Raw genomic sequence first — 26,654 nt, 5'->3', positions numbered from 1 at the left:
TGGACTGTGGAGGAAGCTGGAGTACCAGAGAGAACCCAGCAGGAACAGGGAGAACATGGAGACTCACCCAGAAAGACCCCGTGCTGCAGCTGGGGCTCCACCCACAACCTTATTGCTTTGAGGCGACAGTGCCGCTTGACTGTAAAATCATGCTGGGGAAAAATGAATCAGAGAACCCACAAGCGAATCGGCTGATCCTAACACAAGCAATCAATGCAAAAATCACGCTGTTTAATCGTTCGATCCTTCGTGTAAAGCTCTCGTTACACATCGCAGGTGGACCCAGGGTATTTTGGCCTACCACGCTGTGCTGGTTTATGTGCTTCCACATGGGTCATGCTGTTTTGGTTGGGAAATGGGAGGAGGGTTGGTTCAGGGGCTGGAATGAGCCAATCGCACTCAGCTGAGAACAATTTTGCTGATGTCAGTACAGAAGCATCGTAATGGAGGTTGGAGTTGACAAGAAAGTTGCCCTGTTGGAGTTACTTGCTAGTCACCTACTTGGTTCCAGCCATCAATCTGATGCAGGTGTGTTAATAGACTGACTGAATCAGAAGCTATGAGGCAAATAAATACGCACCATCTCTGGTCTCACCATTAAACAGATTGCATGTTCATACAGTTGTCAGTCGAAATGTACCGACCACAGCGTTGCATCACTGGTTTCGGGTCAAATTTCTGGGAAAAAAACAACCTTCAAAGTTGAACATATGGAGGTTCTGTGCACTGCGTGTATTATATTGATTGTTTTAACCACAGGATCATGGATACACATTGATCTGATGTGTCTGTTTTACTGTAGATAAAGACAAGATGCAACTTTGTGCCTCTGCCTCTCATGCCCTTTGATGCTTTGAGGTTTTCAAATCTTTCTAGATACTCGTTTTCAATGGTTCTGTGTAATTTTATATGCCTGAGAAGAGAAAACAAGAGACCCCGCCCCCTATAGTCAATATGGGAGCTTTAGTTGATTGTAATGGAGGAATTCTTCAGAACCCAATTCATTATATCACATCATCTGATGTTTTTCTGCTGTAAAAGCGGCCCATGTGTATGGAATCGATGGAAGTTTCATTGTCACTGACCATCTCACACCTTGTGGGGATCCCCAGTCACCAATATTGCAAGGAGTTGTATTTAAGCAATGAAGTTGTCAGTCTGTGCTTTCAAAGAGGAGCGTGAAAAAATGTTCCAGTCTTCCGTCCTCCTATTGCCTGGAGCACTCACTCAGCCAGCTTCTCAGTTGCTGTCAGAAATTGCTGCTTTAAGTGGTGCAGAGGACCAGCCTCTTGACTCTTTTACTTGCTAGTTTTTGCCACTGTGTGTGTGTGTGTGTGTGTGCGTGTGCGTGGGGGGGGGGGGGGGGGGGGCTGACGGTGGCCTGTAGGTCCTCAAGCCTCAAGCACAGCATGATGGAAACAAAATCTCTGTGCCAAAACATTGAACCAACAAACAAAGGGAGATGTCTCCCAGCATGACTGGTCTCCTGAGCTGACGGTGCTTTGACTCGCCTCAGTTGTTCACTCGATTCTCAGCAGGGCGTTCAGTTGTGCTTACAGCAAATTATTAAGATTTTAGATTTGTGTTGTTGGATGGAACATCCTCATTCTTGAAGCTTCATCTTTTGTTGTGAATGTTTTCCACCCAGCATCCACCGTGGGGAGCTTTCAGACTTATTCATGAAATTTTGTAATGCAAAGATTTGTTCTTTCGCTCCATAGGATTTCGTTTAACCTCCAATGTCTTTATCCATCCAATATAGACCAGAAATACCACATTGTGGCAGTATACCTCTGTGAAATGTGCTTCCCAATGTTATTGACCTTTTACTGCTGGTTCAGGTCATTGTAGAGTTCCAGAGGACGTTTCCCTCCAGGCGTTCCTGAGGCATGGCAATCATGTCAGGGCACAGATATTGCTTATATGTGAGGCACCGTTGACTTTGACCTGTAGCCTTTGACCACAAATGAATCCTTTGTCTTTACCTTCGGTAAAGACAGAAATCGCCCTTAAACTGATATTTCTTTCTATGTCAGTCCGTCTCACAGCCTTCCTCTTCTCTCTCTTGAATTGAAGGTAAATAGAAACCGCCTGCCTGTCCTCGTCCCAAATCTGCACTTTTCAGACCAAATTATTTTATGCAAGTAAAATAATTATGGGCCTGCGTTACAAATATATATCAGGTCTACCATCTTGATTGAGACAAGCCTAGTGTTACTTTTAGCGGTAGCTCGTACAACGTTAGCAGCAAAAGTCCCTAAAACAGCCAGAAAACCCTATGGAAATGAATCGGGAGATTGCATGAAACATGATCAAAATTCGCTCCTCTCTGGGGCCGTGTCAATCACATGCAGGTTGTCACACACTCTTGATTTAAAGTTTAAACAGGCTACGCAACTTTTAACTGTGTTGGTTGAAAAAAAACTTTTTCCAGTTCATTCTGGTTTTTGCACAATCCCTGTTTAAGATTGAGGAGGTTTTGGAGAATTTCTGCTTGGGTGTGTGTTGTTCAGGCTACGGTGGGTGATGTCATTTCTAGAGTGGGAGAGACCGAAGTTCCTCTGAACATTCCTTTGTCCTTAGAGCCACGATGTCAACTTTCCAACATAATTCCTCGCACAGACCTAGGAAAGCTTCCTCTCTGGCTCAAAAGCGAGCTGTATTCACTCACTGGTCACAGTTTTTTTTCTGCCTTTTTCCTGACAGGAGTTACCAGGACAAACCTGCAGCTCTCCCCTTGACTCCCATTTTAATTTTCTAGAGGAGTTCAAGCAGCCCGTCCTTCACGTCTTGACACGCTTCACAGTAGAAACGACTTGATACAACTTGATAAGACGAACCACTGTTGGACAGCGTGTCCCTCCTTTGTGTGTGTGTGTGTGTGTGTGTGTGTGTGTGTGTATGTGACACTTCACTGCTCACTCATGCTGCCTCTTTGGTCACTGACAGTGCAAGAACGGTCATCACCATGGCAACCCAACAGGTCAATTCACCCATCAGCTTGAGACTTCAAAGGCTTCCCTTTCTCCCTCTGACTGAATGACCACATGAGGCAGTACAACCTCATAAATCACAATCTCCACGTTGCAACCAAGATCGTGAGGAACATGTGCTACCTCCAGTGGTGCTCAGTGTAGCATACAGTGGCTTGCCTATTCATACCCCTTGAACTTGTCCACATTTTGTCACGTTCCGACCACAAATATAATGAAAGACCGACACAAAGTGCCACACAACTGTGAGGTATGAAGAAAATTATTCATGATTTTAATGTTTTGGGTTTTTTTACAAATAAAAAACTCAAAAGTGCAGAGTGCAGAAATATTTAGCCCCCTTTTCTCTGATTGCCGCCACTTAGTTTGCTTATGCCTCGGCCGGCCCCAAGCCAGGGCTACAATGGAATGTTTTAAAATAAAACATATTCATGTGTTAGAAAGGCCCAGTCAAAGTCCAGACCTAAATCCAACTGAGAATCTGTGGCAAGATCGGAAAACTGCCATTCACAACCGCTCTCCATCCAATCTGACTGAGCTGAGCTGTTTTGCAAAAAAGAATGGACAAAAATGTCAGTCTATAGATGTGCAAAACTGGTAGAGACATACTGTACCCCAAAAGACCTGCAGCTGGAATTGCAGCTCAAGGCGGTTCCCCAAGCATTGGCTCAGGGGCACTGAAACTTTTGCCACTTTGTGTTGGTCTTTCACTTAAAAATCCCCAAAAATATATTTATGTTTGTGGTGGTACATGACAAAATGTGGATGCCAATGGTGAGTTTGAGTTTTTGTGTATTTGATGGAAGAAACACAACCTTAAAAACAATTGAAAAACAACTTTACTGCTAGCTGCTGTTAGCATTAGCATGATCCTGCTAATTTTACGAGGGTTTTTTTGGAGGCAAGAGTAATGACCTCAACCCTGAGAATTACTATGTTCCTGCTAACTGCCATTTGCGTAGCATTAACGTCCCACTGCAAATTTGTGTTTTTGTGTATTTGATACAAGATACACAACCTCACACCTTTACCAGAGTGTTGCTATGTTTTAGCATCAGCATGTTCATGCTCATTTTGTGTTTTTGGCCATTTGATGCCTGAAGCGTGACCTACAATCGCCGCATGCATTACAGGCTATTTACAAGCGATGTCTGCCATTGGCCTCTGACTGCACTGCATGAATTATTAATAAGCTAAGCAGTGCAAAATAGTCAAACACATAAAATGACATTTATCTCAGAACATGCATTTTTTGCATTATGCAAATGAAAGAAGAGTTCCTTTTCCTAATTCTTCTGGTGTTTCACCTGTGATGTCAAAAAGGCACTCACCACAACAGACAGAGGTGAATGGTGTTTTCGACTCAGCGGCAGAGAGGAGCTGTGTTCAAGCACTGCTGCTTGAACACAGATGGGTTGTTACTGATGGAGGGTGTTCTCGAGTGTTGGCTGCTGCGCTGGCTGGATTTTAGCCTTTGTCCATTGCTAGCTTAACAAAGTGACCGTGCTCGGCTTGCAGTTTCTCCATCAGGTGCCATAAAACATCTGAAATCGTTTCTCTTCTTGGTCAACTCATCACGTGTTGGCATTTTTTACGGTTACCATTTGGGAAAAAAATAATTAAAACAACTAACTCCATAAACTGTATTCTAATATTACCTCAGAACCCCTTGAAAACTGTTAAGTGCATATTTAAAGTTTAAATGGATTTCACCTCATTAATAAAAGAAGGATGCAAAAAGTAAAGATCTCTCTTCTGAGTTTTGCTTGATACAGTTTCTGGTGTCTATTCTAAAGATATATGTTGAAGGCTCACATCCCATACTGGATCAAGTCATGAGGCAGGACACCACAGGTACGAAAATCTCTGAGTCACTTGGAGAAATACTCAGAAAGTGAGAAGGGATGTGAAGAAAACCTGGGGACACTGCAGACGGTCGACGCAACGGCTGACCTGTGGTGATGATCACCTTGGACTGTGTGTGCGCGTGTGTGCACGCGTTTGCAGGTTTGGGTGTTGAGCACAAATATCTCCACAGAATCAGATCATACTTCCTGTCTCTTTCTTCATGTTGTGCTGTCATTGACATTGAGGTGTCACTCCTCTTCACTGTCAGTGCGGAACATAAACAGCGCTAACATGTCGCTCTGGAGAAACTAGAAAATATGTCCATCAAAGTAGCAGAATTACGAAAGTCTCATGTTAACTCCTGAACTTTTTCATGTCTTGTAATCTTAATATTTTGTTAATTTTGAAAGGTAACACTAGTAGGCAGTCTTGAAATGAATTCAAACGTACCTGAAACATCCAATCTTGTGAAAGGGTGGAGTCGTTTTAAAAGCACCATGCATGCAGTGTGTATGCTAATACAGCGAGTGGGAGGCTTCTGTCACTGGAATGAAACTTTCCATTGTTTTTATAATGGGAGCGGAGAACATAAGAAGGAACACTAGTGTTAGGAGGATATGGCAATTGATTTTATAGGTTATATGAGGCACCTTGAACTGCAGTTGGTGGAACAGGATGAAACTTGTAGTGCAACATGTCAGTTAGAAAAGCAGACCAGAGTTGATTAATGCAGCCTAAACCCAAGATCTTTATGCCTTAAAAACAAAGGCAATAAGCTTAATCTGTGTGTTCGAGGTAGGTGGTCAGTGTAGGCTTTTTCATTGGAGGAGCTTAGTTGGCACTTAATCTCACTGGAAGCTCGAAGGCACACAGGAGATTGTAGGAGGATGGTTCTAAGGACAACAAAGCAAGTCCCTGCTGCAGCCTGCGGCTCAGTCTGCTGGGTCGAAATCCTGGGGACTATTGATCTAATCAGCAGAGGGGGACAGACTGACAGAGGGGAGGAATCAATGAAACCGAGCTGTCAGATCAGTTGTGGCTTCTACTGGTCAACTGTGCAGTTCTTGGTTGGATTTGCCATCTGAAAGATTTGAATTCAAGTTCCTATTCCTGTGGGGGGCTCAGCACCCCTCAGTCAGTGAGGCTGTTGTTGTTTGGGGTGTAGTTTCCTTTTTTGTTGACTTCAGTGGCCTTCACTCTAGCACATTCATTATATTTCATTTCATTTCGTAATCATATTTTTGCCTGCACATCACCAGCAGACCCAGACCAGAGGCACCGTGTTCTCAGGTTGTCCATCGGCTTTTTTTAACCTGATACCTCAGGAACTCCTTTAGGGAATTTCTTCAAATTTGGCACAAAAATCCACAGAGACACAAGGGTGAACTGAATAGATGAGGCTGGTCAAAGGTCACTGTGACAGGCACACTAACATATTGCAACACGGTCGGCCACGTGTTTGCAAATGAATGTTCATTGAGCAAAGTGCAGTTTTCGGACATTCTATTGATCCTTTAAAGGTTTGAAATAATCAACAAATGATCAATTAATAAAAAAGGCCATAGTTTTATTTATGGCAATCATTTCCGTCATCATCAGTGACTGCGGTGTAGCTGTATATTTGTGAACATGAAAATATGTATTACCCTAACAACCAGTTAGCAGCCAGCTCATGAGGCAATACAAGCCAGCTGACCTGTAAAAACAGGAGATGAGTCATGAGACCCAGAAATAAACCGTGTTGAGATGACTTGACGTCTGGGCTGCTAACTGAACTGCCTCAAACTCGCATCGAGCTTGTTTGAGCCAGGGATTCTTGATACAAAAATGTTATTAGAATGATAAAGTTTATTCCTGCAGGACTTAGGTTTGAACTGCCTAATTATTCTAAGAACTGGGATTTACAATGACAAATGTGAAACATGAAGAAATTTTATAATCTCTGTTGAGGATCACATCAAAATGTGTTTGTCTGCTGGGAAAGAAGTGCTTGAAGGTCTTAGAGGAGTGATAATAAGAAAAGAAAAACTGCAAAAAAGATGAAGGGAGGGTTTTTAGTGGTGACAAGTCATAATTGTAACCCTCACTGGGCTCACGGACAGTTGCTGTCACATCTTTAAATACCTTCTCTTCCTCGTTAGTGGTGTGGAAACATGATTGTCAATGTGATAAGAGCTTGATCACTAAAGCCACTGCTCTTTTAGGTTTCTTCTTCATATGCCTTTGTCGCAACACACCAGTGAGCTCCGAAATTCTGTCACACAGACTAACATGGCTAATATTCATCATAGATATCCATAACATTTACCATGCACCAGAGGGCATGTACATGTACATAAAGACCTTAAAACCAGTGAATGACCCATATTTACACCTCAGGATAGCAGGTTGATCAAATAAGGCCTGTGTAATCACAAAAACATGAATGAAAAAATGCTGCTGAAAACTACGCAGGCGGTCCCTCCTGATAGTATGTAAATCAGCACATACATGAAACACAGGAGCATCTGAACCATTACAATTCATCCGACCGACGAGAATAAAAAGTTGATTCCAGAAGACCTCTCTTTTTTTTCCCTGACACATAGTTCTTCTTCTTCTACTGTTTTGTTAAAGCCACAGCCATTATTTATTACATGACTTAACCTACATTTATTAACGAATTTACTTACCTAAGTAATTCACTTCAAACGGTTGATGGAGGTTGCACAAACTGCTCTTGACAAGTACATTGAAACACAAATGAAAGAGTCTTTATCCCAATCATGAATTTGAAGGAAGCACTTGACTTGAATACTCAGGATTTCCTGCCCTTTATCTCCAATGTGATCTTCACCTATTCTTAAGCTGCATGATGCTCTAATTCTGTCCTTTGCTACAAGACAAGTAGCACACAGCATGTTTGCTTGTTGGCTATAAACAGCTGCTTGAAATGAGGTCATCGACTAAGCTGAGACCTACACAGTTACAGTGGTGTACAACCTAATCAAGGATCTACAAGAGACTAAAAGCTCAGCAGCTTGTTCCATCAGCTGCCTTAGGCAGACCCATCAGTCAGGGTGTAAAGTCCTCACCTAACACCACACGGAACGAGTTGGTTTGATATGACACTTTTGTTGATGTTTGTTCAGCCACCAACTACAAACAGCAGCGAAACCGTCCAGAAGTGTTTTCCGGTTCATCGTCTGCTATAATCCATTTTATTTTTATTAAAACATTCACTTTGATCTGAACTAGAGACATGAAACTATAACCCGTCCCATTCTGTGCTACCGTGAATTAACATGGATGAGCACAATGGAAGAGCTAGCTGGTCATGCTCAGCGCTGCCTTGAATGAACATGTCTTGTGTGTTTTTCAGTGAGCAACATGATGAGAGCGTGAGAATAATGTATGTGATGTCTGTCTTATCACCTGCTGCTCACTCACGATGTCCAGAACCAAGTAGCAAACAGTGAATAGCAATGAGTGACTGTGTGAAGCACACAGAGCCTGAACGCAGTTGATGGGCAGTCTCATGAAGCACAGCCATATTTACCAGCTTTGTGGTATCTGAAGAATTCGGTGGTGTATAAATTAGGTCCACCGTTATTTTAAGTGGCCCTCAAACATCCTTTCAGAATGACGCACCATGAGATATGTGATATGAAGGATTTTACTCCTACTAAGGTGAGCAATTTAAGTTTGAACTTGATCTCTTGATCTATTTGGAACTATTTTGGCTGGTGGAACCCTCAAAATGTTGTGTAAAGTACCTGAGGTAGAATTTACATTCAAGCCAGTATACCCTCACACTTGGGCTGACTCCAATGCTTCAGGGCTTTGAAGCTTCATTCGTTGCCATGGCAATCAATACCCAAGTGAGAATTGTGTAGTGTTTTGTGGCGGGGTTTTTTCCAATAAGGCTATATCGCTCATCCCAAATAAGGTAGTGATAGTGGTGTGACATTATGCAAATTATTCACTGAGGATGCAAAGAACAACTGGGAAGATCTGCCGTTCTGTGGCTCGACCTAACTAATGCGTATGGTGCAGTGCCACACAAGTTGGTCAACTACACACTCAAAGCCTATCATGTACTACAAAAGGTGCAGCTGCTCCTCCAGAGCTATTTCAGGCACTTCAAGATGCGCTTCACATCTTGCAACTACATTACCAACTGGCAGCGACTAGAAGTTAGACTTGTGACCAGTGTACGATCTCTGTGAGTCTGTTTGCAGCAGCAATGACTCTCCTGGTCAAGTCATTGGGGAAGCCTGGATGGGAGCTGTACTCTCAGGTGGCATCCAGCAGGTCCCTGTTAGGGCCTTTATGGATGACCTAACAATCCCAGCGAGGTCAGTCCCAGAGGGCTGATGGATTTTGGATGACTTGCAGGTCTGTCATGACAGAGCTCACCAAAGCTGTTAGAATAGAGTTCAAACCAATTAAATCCAGAAGCCTAGTCCTAAATCAGGGGTGTGTTCAAGACCACTTTCAGTTTCAGATAAGTGACAATGTCATACCAACCATCACTGAGAAACCTGTAAAGAGCTTGAGAAGGTGGTACAGAGCTGAGCTGAATGACCAGGTTAAGTGTGATGGAGATGCTAAACCAAACAGAAGTCTGGCTAAAAGTTCTGGAGAAGAGTGGACTTCCAGGTAAGAACAAGGCATGTGGCTATCAGCACGGCATCCTACCAAGGCTTGTGTGGCCTCCGCTGATGAATGAGGTGCCCCTGACAATTGTGGAAGATTGGGGGGGGGGGGATTAACAACTTCCTGAGGTGATGGCTGTCTGTCCCAAAAAGCTTCTGCTCGATTGGCCTGTACAGTTTGGGGAGCAAACTGCAGCCTCCTATCACATCAGTCGTGGAAGAGTACAAGATGGTTAAGTGTGGTTGGCCATGATGTTGTGGGACAGTGACGATCAGGCAGTGCGGCAGGAAGAAATGACAGTCAAGACAGGGCGGAAGTGGGAAGCTAACAGTGCTCTGAGGGATGTGGAGGAGCGCTTAAAGCATACAGACATCATGGGCACGGTGAACCACCGAAGGCTGGGCCTTGGCTGCATTACACAAACAAGCTGGAAGGAGGCAAAAGCAAAGAAGAGGAGAGGCATGGTGCAGAAAGAGATTGATGCAGTAGAGGAAGAGGGCAGGCAAGCCAAGGCAGAAGCCATGAACCAGCAGGGCAGCTGGACCTGGTGGGACAGTGTGCAGGGAAGACCCCTCACGTGGAAGGACATTTGGAACATGGAGGGGCATCATGTAAAGTTCCTCCTCCCTTCCATGTAAGACGTGCTGCCAACACCAACAAACCTCTATAGGTCGAGGTCGGCAGATGATCCCGGCTGTGCGCTACGCAGAAAACCAGCAAACCTGGAACACATCCTGTCATCCTTTCGAGCAAGCCTGATGGACGGTTGGTTTAGATGGCAAAATGATCAGATGCTGATGCAATTGGCTGATGGACAAGAAAAAGAGAGGAAGTGGAGGACCACCAATACCCAAGCCAAAGGCCCTCACTTCCTCAGGCCAGGGGGAGAAGGCAGGCAAGCAAGATGGGGGCACAGGGAGCCTTGGCACAGCAAAGGACTGGGCAATGAGAGTTGACATTGAAAGACGACTCAGATTTCCAGAAGAGGTTGCCGTCACACGCCTCCATCCAGGTATTGTACTCTGGTCCCACACTTCCGAACAGGTGGCCCTTAACTGATGGTACCCTAGGAAGAAAGGATTGGGGAGGCACACGAGCGCAAGTGGGGTAAATATCAGTCTCTCATCCTGGATGCCAGCAGAAGGAGTGGAGAGCTTGGAACCTATCAGTAAAAGTCGGTTGTAGGGGCTCTCCAGGACAGTCCCTCTGGGGCGCTTTGGGTCAGAGGTCAACCCGCAAGAACCAGGTGAAAAACATCAAAAGGCAGGTAGAAGCATCGTCCAGGTGGCTTTGGCTGAAGAAAGACAAACGGTGGCCAAACCAGGCTTGCAGAGGGGCAGAGCTGAGTGCTAAAGACCTGAAGGACTGAGGGAGCAGTTCCAGGATGCTGTCAAGCCCCACAGAGGTATTGTGGGCTAGGTGATGAAATGCCAAAGATGCAGGATGCCCACTTGAAAACCCTATAAAGTCACAAGGTCTGAAGCACTCAGCTCTATGTTTAGTTGACAGGACAGCTTCTGAAAGAGCGATCATGCTAAACACCCCACAAAGGTGCAGGTACCTCCTGCCAAGTGCAATGGCTGTGATACCCTTATCATGTTAAGACAAGATGTAAAGCATGAATTATCATAAGTTATTCCAAGAGCTCAAACTTACTAGTTTTGAGAGTCGCAGCTTTCATCAGTGCTTTCTTGTGACGCTGCTGTTGACTCTGATGGCTCAGCAGCCAGCCTTCAAGAACACTACATGGCCAAGATGGTGAAAAAGTCGAGCATCTGGAATAACTTCTAAATTTGCAGAAGTGACCCCGAAAGAGTTGACTGCCTGATCTGCCAAACGAAGCTGGCATATCACAAAAACACTGAGTTTGATTGATCACATGACAACTGTAAGTGACCACTGAGCATTTGCACTGCTAGAAATTTATTACAATGGCGAATGTTGCTTAGTTAGTGCATGTTCATTCTGTTAAATGTTGATTTGGGTGAAGCCTTGATTATTTGATGGTACTTTTCACCTGAGCTCTGAAACCCAAAGAATGGTCATTGTACGACCCGACTTAAACACAACTCGTGCAAACCACTGCTGTTCTTTTGGTTCCTCCTTTCATACTCTGATATCAACAGTTGTTTTTAGCTCATTTTGAATCCAGTTGATTATTTAGAGGAATCAAAAAAACTTGATTCTGTAAAAATAGACTTCAACCTACCTATTTTTGTCTTGAGCTCAAGGGTCCTTTGTCTTTTTGTGCTTGCCTGCTTCTTTTTCCTCAGAGGATGATCCTGCTTCAAACGGGTCACCCTCTTCTCTGCTCCTTCATCGCACCTCAATAGAAGCATGTGCTGAGCAGTTGCCACCTTCCTCAAGCTGTTCTGACAACAAGATCAATGACACGAAGTCACGACACACAAAGTCAATGTTTTCAGTTCTAACTGGGGACATAAAAGAGCCCCCAGGCTGCCATATTGGCCTGAACCCCCCTCTACTCATTGCACTGTGTTTCTTGTGACACCCCACAGGGAAATCACCTTTCAAGTAGTGACACTCTCATCTCCTGTGAAATATATACGTGTGCAGTGTGAGGTAATGAAGAAGTGCATATGCGCACTGGCATTTACAGTCCCTGATGTCGGGCCTTTGATGGAGATGGATGGAGCCATTGTGGCTGTAATAAGATAAAGCTACTGCATGTTGACATTTTTGTTATGGCACAAAAGGCACATTAGGTGAGCTCTCAAAAATAGACAAAGAGAAGCAGACCTGGGAGTTGCTGGATGCATGTCAATTGCATTTTCATACATATTTCACACTCTGTATCTGAAAACATCCAGCTGGGAGATGTGTCATGAAAGCAGCTGGATGTTATATCAGTGTGAACAGGCTGTAGTTCTTGTGTTGTTCAGCCTCCTCCAAGATTCTTTTTAAAGCAGCTTTGTTAATTCATTTTATTTTTTACAGTATATGTCTATTAGGGCTGTTTACACATAAAAAGGATGACGTTCTCTCTAAAAAAACCTTCGGAGTGACGTCACAGGGTTCATCCTTTATCATTTTACAGTCAATCTGTCCACAAGAGGAGAAACCAACCCAAGAGACATAACTTAGTGCCTCGTGCAAACTAAAGAGGAGCCAACCCACGCAGGGACCTAAAACTGCAGACTTCCCTCTTCTCCTTTCTCTTCCTCACTCTCTGCAGCATTAAGAGGGAGACATGAATATGCTGCCTCACGGAGGAACCTCAAAAGCTAAGATTTATTTAAATAATGTCAAAACACACTTAGCTTCCACACAACTTTGTCACAAGATGTCTTGCTGCCAAAGTAGCTGTTCCAAACCTAAGTATTTTCCAGCAGAGGATTTCAGATCACTCTTTGTTCCTGCTGCTGGCACTGAAACTCACTCAGCTACAAGTGATGCTGAGACTCCTGTCCGTCATGCACTCAGTGTGTGCAGTTGCCCAGGTTCCCACTCGAAGTCATGACAGCACACATCTAGAAACAGCTCATATGATTTGATTTGATTTTTTGCAATGCAAATTTGATTGTGTTTTTTCCATTTAAAATCAAATTCAGAGCATTTAGAGCATGTAGGCAGTCCTAGTGTTCGCATTGTGTTTCATGCTGTTCTGGCTCATATGGGACAACACATGACTTGATGCATGCAGATCATTCATGAAAAGAAACATTGTTTTTAAGTTTTGGTATCAAACGTAAGGCTCATATGAGCGACAGTAGATCAAAGTAGTTCACAGCATGTTGCAGTCCAAGAAAAGTGGATAATGATCTTCCACTCTGGGCTCTGCTGGAGCCAGACCTATTAGCTGATGAGCACTGCGCTTTTCTGTGCCGGGATGTGAACCTTGAGTTGACTCTCTCACTCAGATTGTTTCCAAGGTCCAGAATAATGTCCGTACTGTACTTTTATAACTTGAAGTCTTGTAGTGTAACTGTGGAAGAGAGAGACTGTCTTATGTCAACATTCATCTGGTGTGAGGCAGGCTGTGGAGTACATTTGCATCCCAGCATTCACAGCGCTGTCTGGGGTCTCTGACGAAGGGGGGAGGCCTTGAATGGGAGGCCATTAATTCAGCTTTGTCTTTTCATTCCTGTCTTCTGTCAGGGTTGCCTTTTGAAGATTTAGGGCTTTTTGCACTCATCAGAACATGTTGAATGCCCCATGTTCTGCCAAGTGTGAGCTGGATGAGTTTTGAAGAAAGGGCTTGATATGAATCTGACTTCATTTTTGTCTTTCAGGCCTTGTGAAGCTGGGTGTCCACTGTGTCACGTGTCAGAAAGTTGCCATAAAGATTGTCAACAGAGAAAAGCTCAGCGAGTCTGTTCTTATGAAGGTAAGGGGTGTGTGTGTGTGTGTGTGTGTGTGTGTGTGTGTGTGTGTCTGTGTGTGTGTGTGCGTGCTTCTTGTGCTCTGGCACGACCACACTGATTTTGTCTTTGCACAAAAAGGCTTCGTAACCTGCTGGTCGGTGTTGTCATTGCTCAAGGTGTCGGAAAGGCACCTAATCAATCACCACTGGTGATTCTTCTACTCCACTGTTTTTTTAAAATTCATTTGTTCTTTTAAGTGCACAGATGAAGCAAATGCTGAAAGTTCTCAAAGTATTAGGTAGTAGATGTTCACCCTTTTATGTCCACAAATTACATGAAAAGGCCAGTAATTTCAGACATTACAACCCAGTTTCAGATCTATCGAATCTTTAAGGGAAAAGTTAAACAAAGTTTAGGGTACTGCGAGGTGCCTTGAGCACAAAAAAAAAAAAAAATTCCCTCCTGCATAATTTCATTGCAGAAATGCAAAGAATGCCAAAACACTTAGCCACATCTATTTAGCTTTAGGCTGAATGCGACAGATGGCTAACAACAGCAAAACTGTCACAAAATGTCAGTTTACCAACGGTCCAGTTCATCAGCTATTAGAATCCAGTTTCTTCATCCAGCCATAAGCCCACAAGTCCCAGACACCACAAATTGAACTAATTCTGGTTTAGCGCTTGTTAGCATTACAGCAGCAAGTGCTCTAGGCTGGGCTCGAAGTGCAGATTTCTGCATCGTCAGGAAGCAAACACTAAAAATGTGTCTGTCACAATATTGCAGAGATGGTTTCAAGCTAAATTCTTGAAGGACACTGATGTGTGTGTGTGTGTGGGGGGGGGGGGGCGCCCTCCGGTCATTCGTCAGACTTTCCTTCATATGGATGGAATATTCTGTGTGAAAGTTGTGTCAACACTTTATTCCAACTGTTGTTTAGAATGAAGTCAAAAGTCAGATTATTGCCGTCCATGGAAATGCCTGTAACAGTTGTCGTGCTCTGAGCAACAATACAAATGTTAGTCTGTTTTCCAAAACATCACTTGAGAGGCCGGCGGCACGGCAGTGCAGTGGTCCTCACTGTGGCCCCCATCAAGAAGGTTGTGGGTGGAGCCCCGGCTGCAGCACGGGGTCTTTCTGGGTGAGTCTCCATGTTCTCCCTGTTCCTGCTGGGTTCTCTCTGGTACTCCAGCTTCCTCCACAGTCCAAAGAAATCAAGAGGGACCAGGTTAATCCAGACTCTAAATTGACCGTAGGCGTGGCTGGGAGAGCCAATGGTTGTCTGTCTCTATGTGTTGGCCCTGCCATGGACTGGTGACCTGTCCAGGGGGAAGGCTGCTGGGATAGGCTCCACCCCCACCACCCTGAACAGGAGAAGAGGGGGAAGCTCAATAGATGGATGGATGGATGGACTTGAGAGGAAAACAACATTTTGTTCTGCAATTTAAGTGACATATTGATGCTGCGCTATATTTTTCTTTCCCTTAAAGAGCTTATTTTCCTGTCATAGACATTATTATATTCTATTTATGGCACACACACATAGCATCAGTGTCAGAACATTTTAATGAGTGTAATTACTAATATTTCAGTCTCAACAACTTTTACAAGGCAGGATTGTCACACATGCTTTCAGACAGAAACTTGTACAGTACACGTGAGAGCTCAGAAGATCGAAACCATCATAATAACAACATATGGAGAAAGTGAGGTTGTCACTTTGTGGAAGGCCTCCAAGCAGCAGGTTGAGGGTTTAGACTTGATTTTAAGCTTCAGATTAGAATTATAGATCAATCCAGTTTCAATAACACGTGCAGATATCCGTGTTTGTGCATATCAAGCATGTCTGACATGCTGGTGCGATCAGCAGCAGTGCTAAAGGTCTGTGCATCACACTCTCACTCCCTTCTTCTATCAACACTTTTTTGAGTGTTTTCCAGAATAATTTTATTAAAAATACCGTTACATTTAGGAGAAAGTCAGGAGTCTCACAGACACATCGGTGGCATTGAGACAAGTTGGTTTATTGGAGAGGCAACTTTACCTCGCCTCAAGGAAGTTGTAACGTTCAGTCCAAACTCGGCTCCAGACACATGTATGCCCGTCATTCAATTCTGACAGGTCCTAGGTGTGTGTCTCTGTGAGAGGTCAGTGACCGGTTTCTTGTGTCGCAGCAGTTGTGGAGGCCAAGGTTAAATGTGACGGGAACTCCAGGAGGGACTCATAGGCCAGCATTGTAGGCAGGGGTCCTAGACCTCCTCCTCAGATGGACAAGACTTTCAAACTTTCTGTCCTCTTTGAATAAAATATGTATGTTGTCTTCAGAGCTGTGTTCTTTATACTTGACTCAACCTTCTTAAAACAACCCTAGTAACATAACAATCAGAATTACTTCAGATTACTTCATTTTTTCCACTGTACATCTGACAAGACTCTGACAAGAGTGTTTGGTTTCAGGGCTGATGAAGAATAATCAGTTGTGTGTCACATTGTGATTGATGGACAATTATTTTCAATAGGATCATGGATTATAATTTAACGTTTTAATTAAAAAAACAAAAACAAAACAATAATGGAAAAGGAGAAAAAATGTCATTTTTCAAATTCCCATATTTACCTTTGTTTTTGTTTTTGTAGCTACAAATGTGAATATTGAATGAAAAAGCTACATCTGTAAATCACGGCTGTCGGCACAAGATCAGCCTGGCAGACATGAGCAAAAAATGTGGCATTTTGATTGTTTAATGGTTTTGTGTGTCCGTGTCTCTCTTGACCTGCTGATGTCTGTCAGCAGTGAGAGGAGCGACCTCACTCCTGCCTTCCTCTCTCACTGAAAGCCGGCAGCTGATTGGATTCGAGGGAGACAGTAACTTCTCAAACATTCTGTCGAGACGCCTTAATCTGTTTAGAAAAATGAGATCTGAAAAAGTAAAATTCATTTTTGTGGTCTGTCCTCTGCTCAAACGTGTCGCTTGTGTTATCGTGTTTCAACATGTATTCCAGTTCGTTCGCATGGAAATAACTGAGCAGCTGTGTCTTTTTTCTGGCGAGGGCTGCGACGCCGGCATGCTGCTGTCAGTATGACAACACAAGCCTTCTTGTGCAGCATATTACTTTTGTGTGCCACATTGATTTCAATCATATCACCATTTGAAGCACTTCCAAAAGTGAAATTCTAGTGTGATGACCCCACAGCTCATTGCTTTATTGTTACCCTCTCACTTTCATCCCCACTCGTGTTTCGAATGGGAAGAGACTGGAGGAGATGAAGGTAGCGGATGCTTCTCTTTGCCTCCCAGCAGAAACGGTTCTGTTTCCTGGTGTCCTCACTTGCATTGGAGCTCTGTTTCCCTCCGTCTGTGGGGGGTGTTAAGCTTCCTCTAATCTTCCCCTCCTAATTATCCTCACCTCTTGTGGCAACAGGCAGGGTAATACAACAAGAACCAGCCACCTAAAAATACCCAGAAAAAACAGGATGGGATTTCACGGAGATGCGTTTTTGAAACCTGACATTCGCTGCAGCTCAGCTCCTCCTCCTGACATTTTGGAAAGTCCCCATTTTGTCCCATTTTGTTTGACATTTTGAGATGTGCTGCAGATTCGATTTTTTTCAGCTGCTTTTCTGTTCTCAGTGCTTTAATGCTGTACTTTGCGCTGCGTTGGACGTAGTCTTTTAGGGTTTTGCATATGAATGTATCCCCTGTTCACAATGCAAATTTACATTCCCCTTGTTCATTGTTACGCATGGTACTTCTTCAAGAAAAAGCTCCCATCATTTCCATAAAAATGCACTTCAGTTTTTTTTTTCCTTTTAGAGCTCCGTCCATGACTGATACACTTTGTACCCAATTCTTGAGGGGACTTCACTTGCTGTAAAACTCACACTGTCTAGTATCTGGATTGCTGGCTTGCTTTGATGGAAAAAGAGCCGCCATCCAAGCACAGACAAAGTATGATTCCTCCAAATGATTAAACCAGAAAACACTCAGAAGTGTGATTTGGTTCCAGTGGCAGTAAAGCTGGGCAGGATGTTGGGCTGTATTTGTACCAACGCACGGTGCAGGACCATCACCCGACAGGAGCAGGGATTCTGAATGAGCCAGAGACTTTTCATGAACGCTGCCAGTGCTTTTCAAACCGTCTGTGGTAAAGTTCATATTAACATTATCCTTTTTGAAATGTATCATTTATCACTTTAAGGGCAAAGCAGCTGAGTAGCAAAACTAAGCTCTGCACCTCCTTCACTTTACAGTGTAGTTTACACTTAAAAACTCCAGTGACAAATGGGCAGTGATAATTAATTCTTCATCTCATCCTGCTTTTTATACCAGAATTTCATGTTGTACTTCTTGGCAGTGCCGTTCCCAACCTTGGTTGTCTCAAATGTACCAGCCTGTGCTCTCGCCAGTTTTGAACTGGAGTGTCACGTCATGGTGCAGATCACCCACCTGATGACAGCTTATTAGTGGGAATAAAACATGTCAAGATTCGATTTATAGACAGGAACAAGATTTAGTCTTTTCACTGGCTCACACACTGCATGGCGGACTGCACGTGTCACATGTTTGCTATGCCTTCATCACTCACGAGTATCACCAAGGTGACAGCATCAAACAGGGAGAGGAGGACAGTCATGCTTCCCAAGGAAAACATAAAAAAAAATTTTGGATCGCACTGCAAGCTTGGGGGTTTGGACCACATCAACTGGGGTTGAGAACACAGAACATTTCATAAAGAGGTTCACGAATGTGCACTGAACCCGTTCCTCGTGAGTGGGGAAGGCCTATCAGTGATGCTCCCCTTGGTTAAGGGATGGTTTTCACTCAGAAATGGGAATAAAGACCTGAAAGTCAATTTTCTGTGTCAAAGTCATGTTGCTGACATCCATCCTCTCTAATCCCCTCCCAAGGTTTTATTTGCCCCTCTATCGTGGTCATCTGATTTTATTGCCACTAGAGAGCATCCGTCACTTGCAGGTCAATGTAGCTTGTTTTAAGGGCTTGTATTTACGGCTGATCAATGCGGCTCGTGTGTCCTTTTGCAAGCAGTGCTTTCAAGCACGCTTTCTCATTGAGTCACGATGAGGAACCATTGAGACGGTGAGGTAAACACAAACCTGTCTTCATCAGTCTATCTTCAGCGATACATTTGTTATCAGTGGAGGTATCAGTGGAAGTATGAATACCTTTTATTGTACTTCACTAGGCTTTTAAGGTACATGAATATTTACTTTTTGTCACAACATGTTTTCGAACAGGCTTATTACTGCAGTGTTAATGCATTTATTAAGAATGACCAGCTAAGAGGGCCGCAGGTCAGTACCACGGAAACCTGTACTAACAGGTTTGGGATTATTTATACGGCCTTTTTTTACCTCAATATCAGCCCTTGGGACATCCTGAGACCGAGTCCAAAGCGCAGTTTCAGATGCTGTGTACTCTAAGTATTTATCCCGATAAAATGCTGACATACCAAAAATGTGGAGAAGAAAAGAATATTATGTGGCGTCCGTCATCTCCCCGTGTAGATATTTCTGTTGTGACCAGCCTTGTATTTGTCTAAGTGTAGCATCTGTTTGTGACTATATTTATCGCGTCCCACCAGAGATCAGCACCTTCCACAGGGTCTGGCATCACCCCGCCTTGTACCCAGATGTCAAAGCTGGCATGTCCACCTGAGCGTCACTGCTGCTAATGGCAAGTCTCATTAGAGGAGGCGCAGGTGGAGCGTCCTGAGCTGCTGGCTGGGCCGCAGGTTTTTGTTTCAACATTTGGTTTTGATGAAGTGGTTGTTCTGGATGAATGAATGAACTGCCCCCACATTACAGGTCATAATGAAAAGTTTTTGTTTGTATATGATTATTTCATGAACTCAAAATTAAATTTAGGGAAAAAGTAGTTGATTGTATCACCTACATTACAAGAAAATATGCAGTAGAAGAAGAGAAAAATGATTCAATACAATTTTGACCTGAAATGATCTCAAGCAGTGTGAGCTTTCCTGGTGATTTTTTTTTTTTTTTAAATACTATCGAGTGTTGTGGTTGTGCTGTATTGATCTGTTGTGGCAGAAAGGTTTCACACTGCTGCTCCTGCAACAACGAGAAGGTCAAACACAATTTTACAACACGGCAACGCTTTAGAAGTGTGATATCATCATCAGTAGCGACAAGACACGTTCCTCCTCCTGGAGAGCAAAGAAGGCATGAAGCAACAGAGGCTTCAGCCCTGCTAACATCCGTGATGTTGACTCTTATCTGCGAGTCAAAAGTCTGACATGCTGGAGTGCGTTTTACTGACCAGTGAAGAGCCTTTAGCGGCATCGTAGAGAGACTGACCATTTGTTAACTTTAGCCATCAGACATCATGAAATCTTGATCACACCAAATGCACAATAAAGTTTCCCTAAGAAAGGCTCTGATGTTTTTGGCAGTATGTCTTATCACTCTTGTTCATGGACTCAGGATTGACAGCTGCTCTGAGTGCAGTACAGTAGACGCTGAGGCATTTGTGGATTTCTGCTGTGTAAATGGTAAAAGCCTGCAGCACTTAAAACTTAGGGTAAAACTGAGGGTTCATACGGTAGACAGAACATGAACACCAAGCAGAAACACTTTACAAGTCACCGTTAAAGGTTCCAAGTCAAGAGTGAATGCAACTTTCCATACTAGTGATTGCGTCATTCAAATAGTAACAATTAGCTGTTGTGCAGTAAACTGGTGGCTCCCAGTCAAGCATGATGGGACCTTGATAGAGCTGCTGTCTTATCCAGTCACCATTTGGGGCAGCGTGGCTCAGAGGTAGTGTGGTCATTAGTAATCGAAGAAAATTGTGAATTTGCAGACCTAGAATCCAGATCGCTGGTGGTTCTGTTGGAAGGCCTGCTTGTGGATGACATACATGACTACTGGGCAAACTGGTTCTGAGTGACATTACCAGTTCATTATAGCAGTGTTCACATCCAGGATACTTTGGCTTCATCTGTGTGCAGTGGGAAAAAGTGAAGTGAAGGTTTGCTGCACAGATACGAGAACACTCAAAAATACAATACTGCATTACTGAGGGCAATAAATGAACACATCTATTAAGTTCCACAGGTCCAGTGTGTGTGTGTGTGTATATGTCTGTATATATATATATGTATATATATATATGTATATGTATATATATATATATATATATATATATGTATATATATATATATGTATATATATATATATATGTATATATATATATGTATATGTATATATATGTATATCATATATGTATATCATATATATGTATGTCATATATATGTATATCATATATATGTATGTCATATATATGTATATCATATATATGTATGTCATATATATGTATATCATATATATGTATGTCATATATATGTATATCATATATATGTATGTCATATATATGCATATATATATGTATATCATATATATGTATATATATGTATATCATATATATGTATATATATGTATGTCATATATATGTATATATATGTATGTCATATATATGTATATATGTATGTCATATATATGTATATTATATATGTATGTCATATATATGTATATTATATATGTATGTCATATATATGTATATCATATATGTATGTCATATATATGTATATCATATATGTATGTCATATATATGTATATCATATATGTATGTCATATATATGTATATCATATATGTATGTCATATATATGTATATCATATATGTATGTCATATATATGTATATCATATATGTATGTCATATATATGTATATCATATATGTATGTCATATATATGTATGTCATATATATGTATGTCACATATATGTATGTCATATATATGTATGTCACATATATGTATGTCATATATACGTGTATATATGTATGTCATATATACGTGTATATATGTATGTCATATATACGTGTATATATGTATGTCATATATACGTGTATATATGTATGTCATATATACGTGTATATATGTATATCATATATACGTGTATATATATATGTATATCATATATACGTGTATACACACACACACACACACACATATATAAATATGTGTGTGTGTGTGTGTGTGTGTGTGTGTGTATCTACCTATAGATAGAGAAATAGATACATTTCAAATATCAGTCCAGTATCTGATGAGTGACCCAGATATCGAGCCTCATGGTGAGTGTACCTGTGTGTGGTTCTCCCGTTCAGGTTCAGCGCGTGTGTTCAGAGCTCTTGGGATGGTGGAGCAGGGCTCTCACAGCTGTCCGTACTCATTTCATCTCAACTACTGGCTTGTTGTCTTCATGGTGGCAATTTGGACTCAACTGTTGGTTTGACCCAGTGCTTCCACTTCATAGCATCTCTGACAAGATTGTTTTTTCCTTTGTGACTTGATGATGGAGGGATCAATAAAAAGCACCGATTCACATGTAGCCTTATTTTTGATTTGTGTTTCAATCCATCTTAGTATTTGTAAACCTATGCTACTAAAACCTAGACTTTAAAAAGTACGTTTGAATAAGTCTTCAAGCCAGACTTGATCCCAGTTGGACTCCAGGCTGTGCCAGGTCATTGCTGTGTGGAGTTTGCATGTTCTTCCCGTGTATGTGTGGGTTTCCTCTGGGTGCTCTGTCTTCCCCTCTGTCATAGGTGTGTATCCTGGTGAACTCCTCCTGATACTTGGTCACTGCGCTGTAGAAGACGGGTTACCTGGGCCAGAGGACAAATGTTTCCTATGTACACTAAGAAATTCTTCTTTGTATCTCATTTCAAAATACATATTTTGTTTATCGTCTGCATCTTTACGTGTTTGTGGATATTTTGGAGACAGCGACATGGTGGTTGAGATCAAGTTGATGACATGAGTGAAAGATTACTGATTGCAATCTACCCTGGAAGAGAGCATCTGTCCTCTTCCTGTGATTCACCACTGACCTTAATCTGCTGGGTGTCACATCAGCCAACCGCACTGCACATGATTGTTGTTCATGGATTCTGTTTGGAGGAGTTTCCTTCCCTCCTTTACAGGCGTCACGGTGCGAAGAATGGGCCAGTTGCCTGGTGGTTCCCCAGCAGCCCCTGCAAACACCTTCGGATGGGCCGGTTTACTGACCTGATCGCGGAGGTGCAGATGCTCCGCTCCTTTCCGTCTCATCTGCCAAATCACACAAAGCGGGCGACAGTGTTTGATCCTGCAAAGGATTGGGTTCCTCCTCTCCTCCCCTCTCACGAGCTCCCATCATAGCAGCAGATGGTGCTTTGATTAGTGAATGGATGTTATCACCGCTCATGCCCCCAGCTCTCTGCTGTGTTTCAGTTTAATAGGGTTTTGAAAATGGCACACAAGTCAAGCCCCATAATTCATTCAGAGAATCTAGCGATCACGAATATCGGCATTGACTGGAAGAGGTAGAGGGGCGCTAGCCAGAGTCACGAGGGCCCTTGTTAAGCTGGAGGAAGATGAATGTCAAACAGATATAAAAGTAACTGCTGATGAAAACAGCAGACTGGAGACTCTTGACCACTCATCAACCTGATCTCTACGAGCTCAGAGGTGCTTCTCATGGACCCTCAGCTAGAGAGCAGAGAGAGCACAGCCCAGCGTTGCAGTACCGGCAATGGTGGAACAACACCAACAGAGTCAACATCTGGAAGGTAGAGGAGTGATTTTGTGTTTCTTGTCTTTTGTATGTTGTCGTGATGTACAACACTGGTTAGCCTTAAACCTCTCAAAGTTGCTTTCGTTTGCTGGTGGCAAGAGAGACACACATAATCAAGCTGGAATCAGTGCATTAAGTTCTGCTATATTTTGTTGGGTTAAAGATGTTTCTGTGGAGTTTTGATACATTTTGTTTTGCTCGCATCTTCTCCAAAGGACAAAGCTTTGAAAGCTCACACCTGCAGGCAGCACGTGTTTCCAGTTGTTTAGTGGAGCCTTCCTTTAAATGCTGTCTAGTGAGTAAATACTGTATTTGTATAGCAGCCTTGGAGGCTTCATCTGCAGGACTGGAGCAGTGCTGTTGACTCTCAATTGTTTATTTCTTGCTCTTCTGTGAATGAGTCAGCCAGCCAGCGCATTTCAAGAGCAAAACTGACTCACGTTGAATGAATTCGTTCATGGTCTGTTGCAGGTCTGAGTCAGTGTCCCCATGGCAGATGTACTCAGACAGGTCACTATCAGTCTTCCTTTGTCGTGGCTTCAAATCGTCACTGCTTGTGTTTTAGAAAAATCGAAGGAAGAACGGATGTCTATTGATGAATTGTGTACACGACTGTGCTTGTATCTTATCGCTCAGGGGCAGTGTGGGATTGTGTAGATGTGTAAAGTTTGTGTGTTAGGTGAGAGATTTAACCTGGCAATGAGTTGAGTCACAGCTCCTCATCGTCTTCCGTCATTTGTTGCTAACATTGCCAGGAGCAGATGTCGTGGACGCTTCACCTGTGCGCTCCAGGTGTGTGTGAACGTGAATGAACATGACAGTCTGACACAACAATATTAAAAGAAGGACAAAACTTGGTTAATGTATTTTCATTAAAAGCTATTTAATGTTTTGATAAAATTCGTATATATTTTTAATCGGAAAAGTATTTCTGTGATTCGTCCATGTACAACTTGAGGGAGCGAGTGCACCACTACCACAGTTTGCGAGACGCTGGCTTCAATGAAATTTAAAAAGATTTGATTTTATTTTTCCATGAATATAGTTGTCAACCATATCCGTGTTCCTGTTGACACAGTAGAGTAAAAAACAAAACTCAGAATGTAACGAGTACCTATGTGTAACCACACACAAGCCGTCAGCGTGTATCTGGGAGACGGTACGTCAGTTGAAGTTGGACTGATTTTGATTTGAAACATCTATAGTTATCAGGACTATAGATGTGGTGTATGGTGAAATGGTAACAACATTTTATCCCAGCTGCTGATGAAAATAGTCTTGCTATGGCTGGTGATTTGTCATATTTCTAATAATTAATTTCAGTGCTCATAGTAGTAATCTTCTGACGCTTGTGACGTGGCTCACGGCTGAATCCTCCTGGTGATTTGCTGGTCTACTCCAAAGGACCTTCCAGTGTACTTACAATGTTACAGTAACAACCAAGTAACTTGACTTTGCTTACATTCACTGCCAACTTGTAAAGATTCATTTTAAGACGGAGTTTGAAACTTAGTTTCTTTTTGGGCTTTTTATGATGTCTATTTGGTACCATGCTGAACTCGTTGCTGTAGAATTGTAGCATTAACAGAATTTACTTGCAGAGAGAGAAAATTCAACATGTGCATTTGGATTAATCATGGCGGGCATGATGTTTGAACCTCATACTGTCAGTTTATACTCCATTTGAGAGTGCAGAGAGCTGGAGTGAACATTCTCCTTCATAGAGGACTGGTTAAATCCCAGTACTCCTGCAGGACAATCCAGTATGCATCTAGTTGTTAAGATACAGGCTGTTGTGTGACTCAAAATGAGGCTGATGCAGGTAGAACCAATACTCAGCTGACATATGCCCAGACAATAGTTGGCTTATATGGATGAATCAACTTTGATTTAAATCACACTTGTCTTGCTTCATTATAGTTTGCATGATGCATGACTTAGCAAAAAACCCCAATGATGAAACACAACTGGGGTCCAAGATTTCCCTCGCCTGGATGCAGGTCACCAGTGCCCCCCTCTGGAGGCGGCGAGCGCTTGGTGGCCAGGCCTGTACCCCTGTTGCCCCAAGAGGCAACATGGGTCCCCCCTCCAATGGGCTCACCACCAATAGCAGGGGCCAAAGGGGTCAGGTGCTATGTGAGATGGGTGGAAGCCGAGAGCGGAGACCTTGGTGGCCTGATCCTTTGCTGCAGAAGCTGGCTCTGGGTATGTGGAGTGTCACCTCTCTAGTGGGGAAGGAGCTTGGGCTGGCGTGTGAGGTTGGCAGGTTCCGGCTTGATATAGTCGGACTCACCAGCAAGGCTCTGGAACCAGTCCTCACGAGAGGTGCAGCATCTACAGCGTATCCGTCCATCGTGGTGAAGAGGGAGTTGAGCCAAAAGGCAAAGCTCTCAATTTACTGGTCAATCTACGTTCCTACCCTCCTGTGTTCGTGAACTTTGGGTAATGACTGAAAGGATGAGATCGCGGGTACAAGCAGACGAAACAGACTTGGGTCGATAAAAATAAATGGGAATTATTTTTAATAGTTTATGTGTGGACATTTCTGCCAATTCTGCTGGACTGAGAGGGTTAGTCTATGATAACTGAGGTGAGCGGGTTCAGGGCTTTAGTCTGCAAGGCTAGTAAAGAATTAAGTGAAGATAATAGTCACCCAGGCATCCCAGCCTGGGTCACAAAACGCTTCAATTTCAAAGATTTTCAGGAGGGTCAGAAGGGATGCCACCGTCTTGGGGAGAGAGATTTCCCCAAAGTCCTGTAAGGCAGAGAGTTTTGTTTCGTCTAACCATCACACACTCCTGAGCTAACTCTCATGTTCCACTGTATTACTGCACATTAAAGGAACATATGGATCATAATGGAGCTTAGTAAATGTCACTGTTGCTGCTCACACAAAGGGAGGGCAGAGGGCGGAATGTGTGTTTACCTTGTACATGTGTTTAATTAGCCTCTGCCATGCTGCAGTGTGTGTGCGCGCGACTGTGTCAGGAGATGAAGCGGAGGGTAATTAGATCTGATAGCTGGAGGATGGGTGGATGTGGCACGCCTGCATCCATCAGCCTGTGCTCCCCTGTTGGTGGGAAAGACACCTGGAAACCCAGATTCTACCGTTAAATTCTTGCAAATTAGTACTTTTAGGTTACGAAGCAAAAGATGGAGGGCAACCTCTGTAACTTCTGTTTTTCTAATGTTATTGC

The 26,654-nt window shown here is 43.0% G+C and overlaps 1 protein-coding gene across 14 annotated transcripts in view; it reads left to right on the top strand.

Moving 5' to 3' along the window:
• The window catches only part of LOC147268834 (serine/threonine-protein kinase BRSK2-like), a 139,705-nt gene that overhangs the window by 60,202 nt on the left and 52,849 nt on the right, over positions 1-26,654 (top strand). For all 14 annotated transcript variants that reach the window (XM_086223217.1, XM_086223216.1, XM_086223211.1 and 11 more), the window contains exon 2: positions 13,733-13,827. In XM_086223217.1, coding sequence (XP_086079343.1) covers positions 13,733-13,827 — 95 coding nt within the window. The remainder of the gene's footprint in view (positions 1-13,732; positions 13,828-26,654) is intronic.

Source organism: Aulostomus chinensis, chromosome 2, assembly GCF_037954235.1.
Source record: "Aulostomus chinensis isolate RoL2024-O1b breed Wild chromosome 2, RoL_Achi_v1.0, whole genome shotgun sequence".
NCBI classification, from domain to species: domain Eukaryota; kingdom Metazoa; phylum Chordata; class Actinopteri; order Syngnathiformes; family Aulostomidae; genus Aulostomus; species Aulostomus chinensis.
Note: the sequence above shows the minus strand (reverse complement) of the source record. Positions and strands in the feature narration are given on the sequence as shown.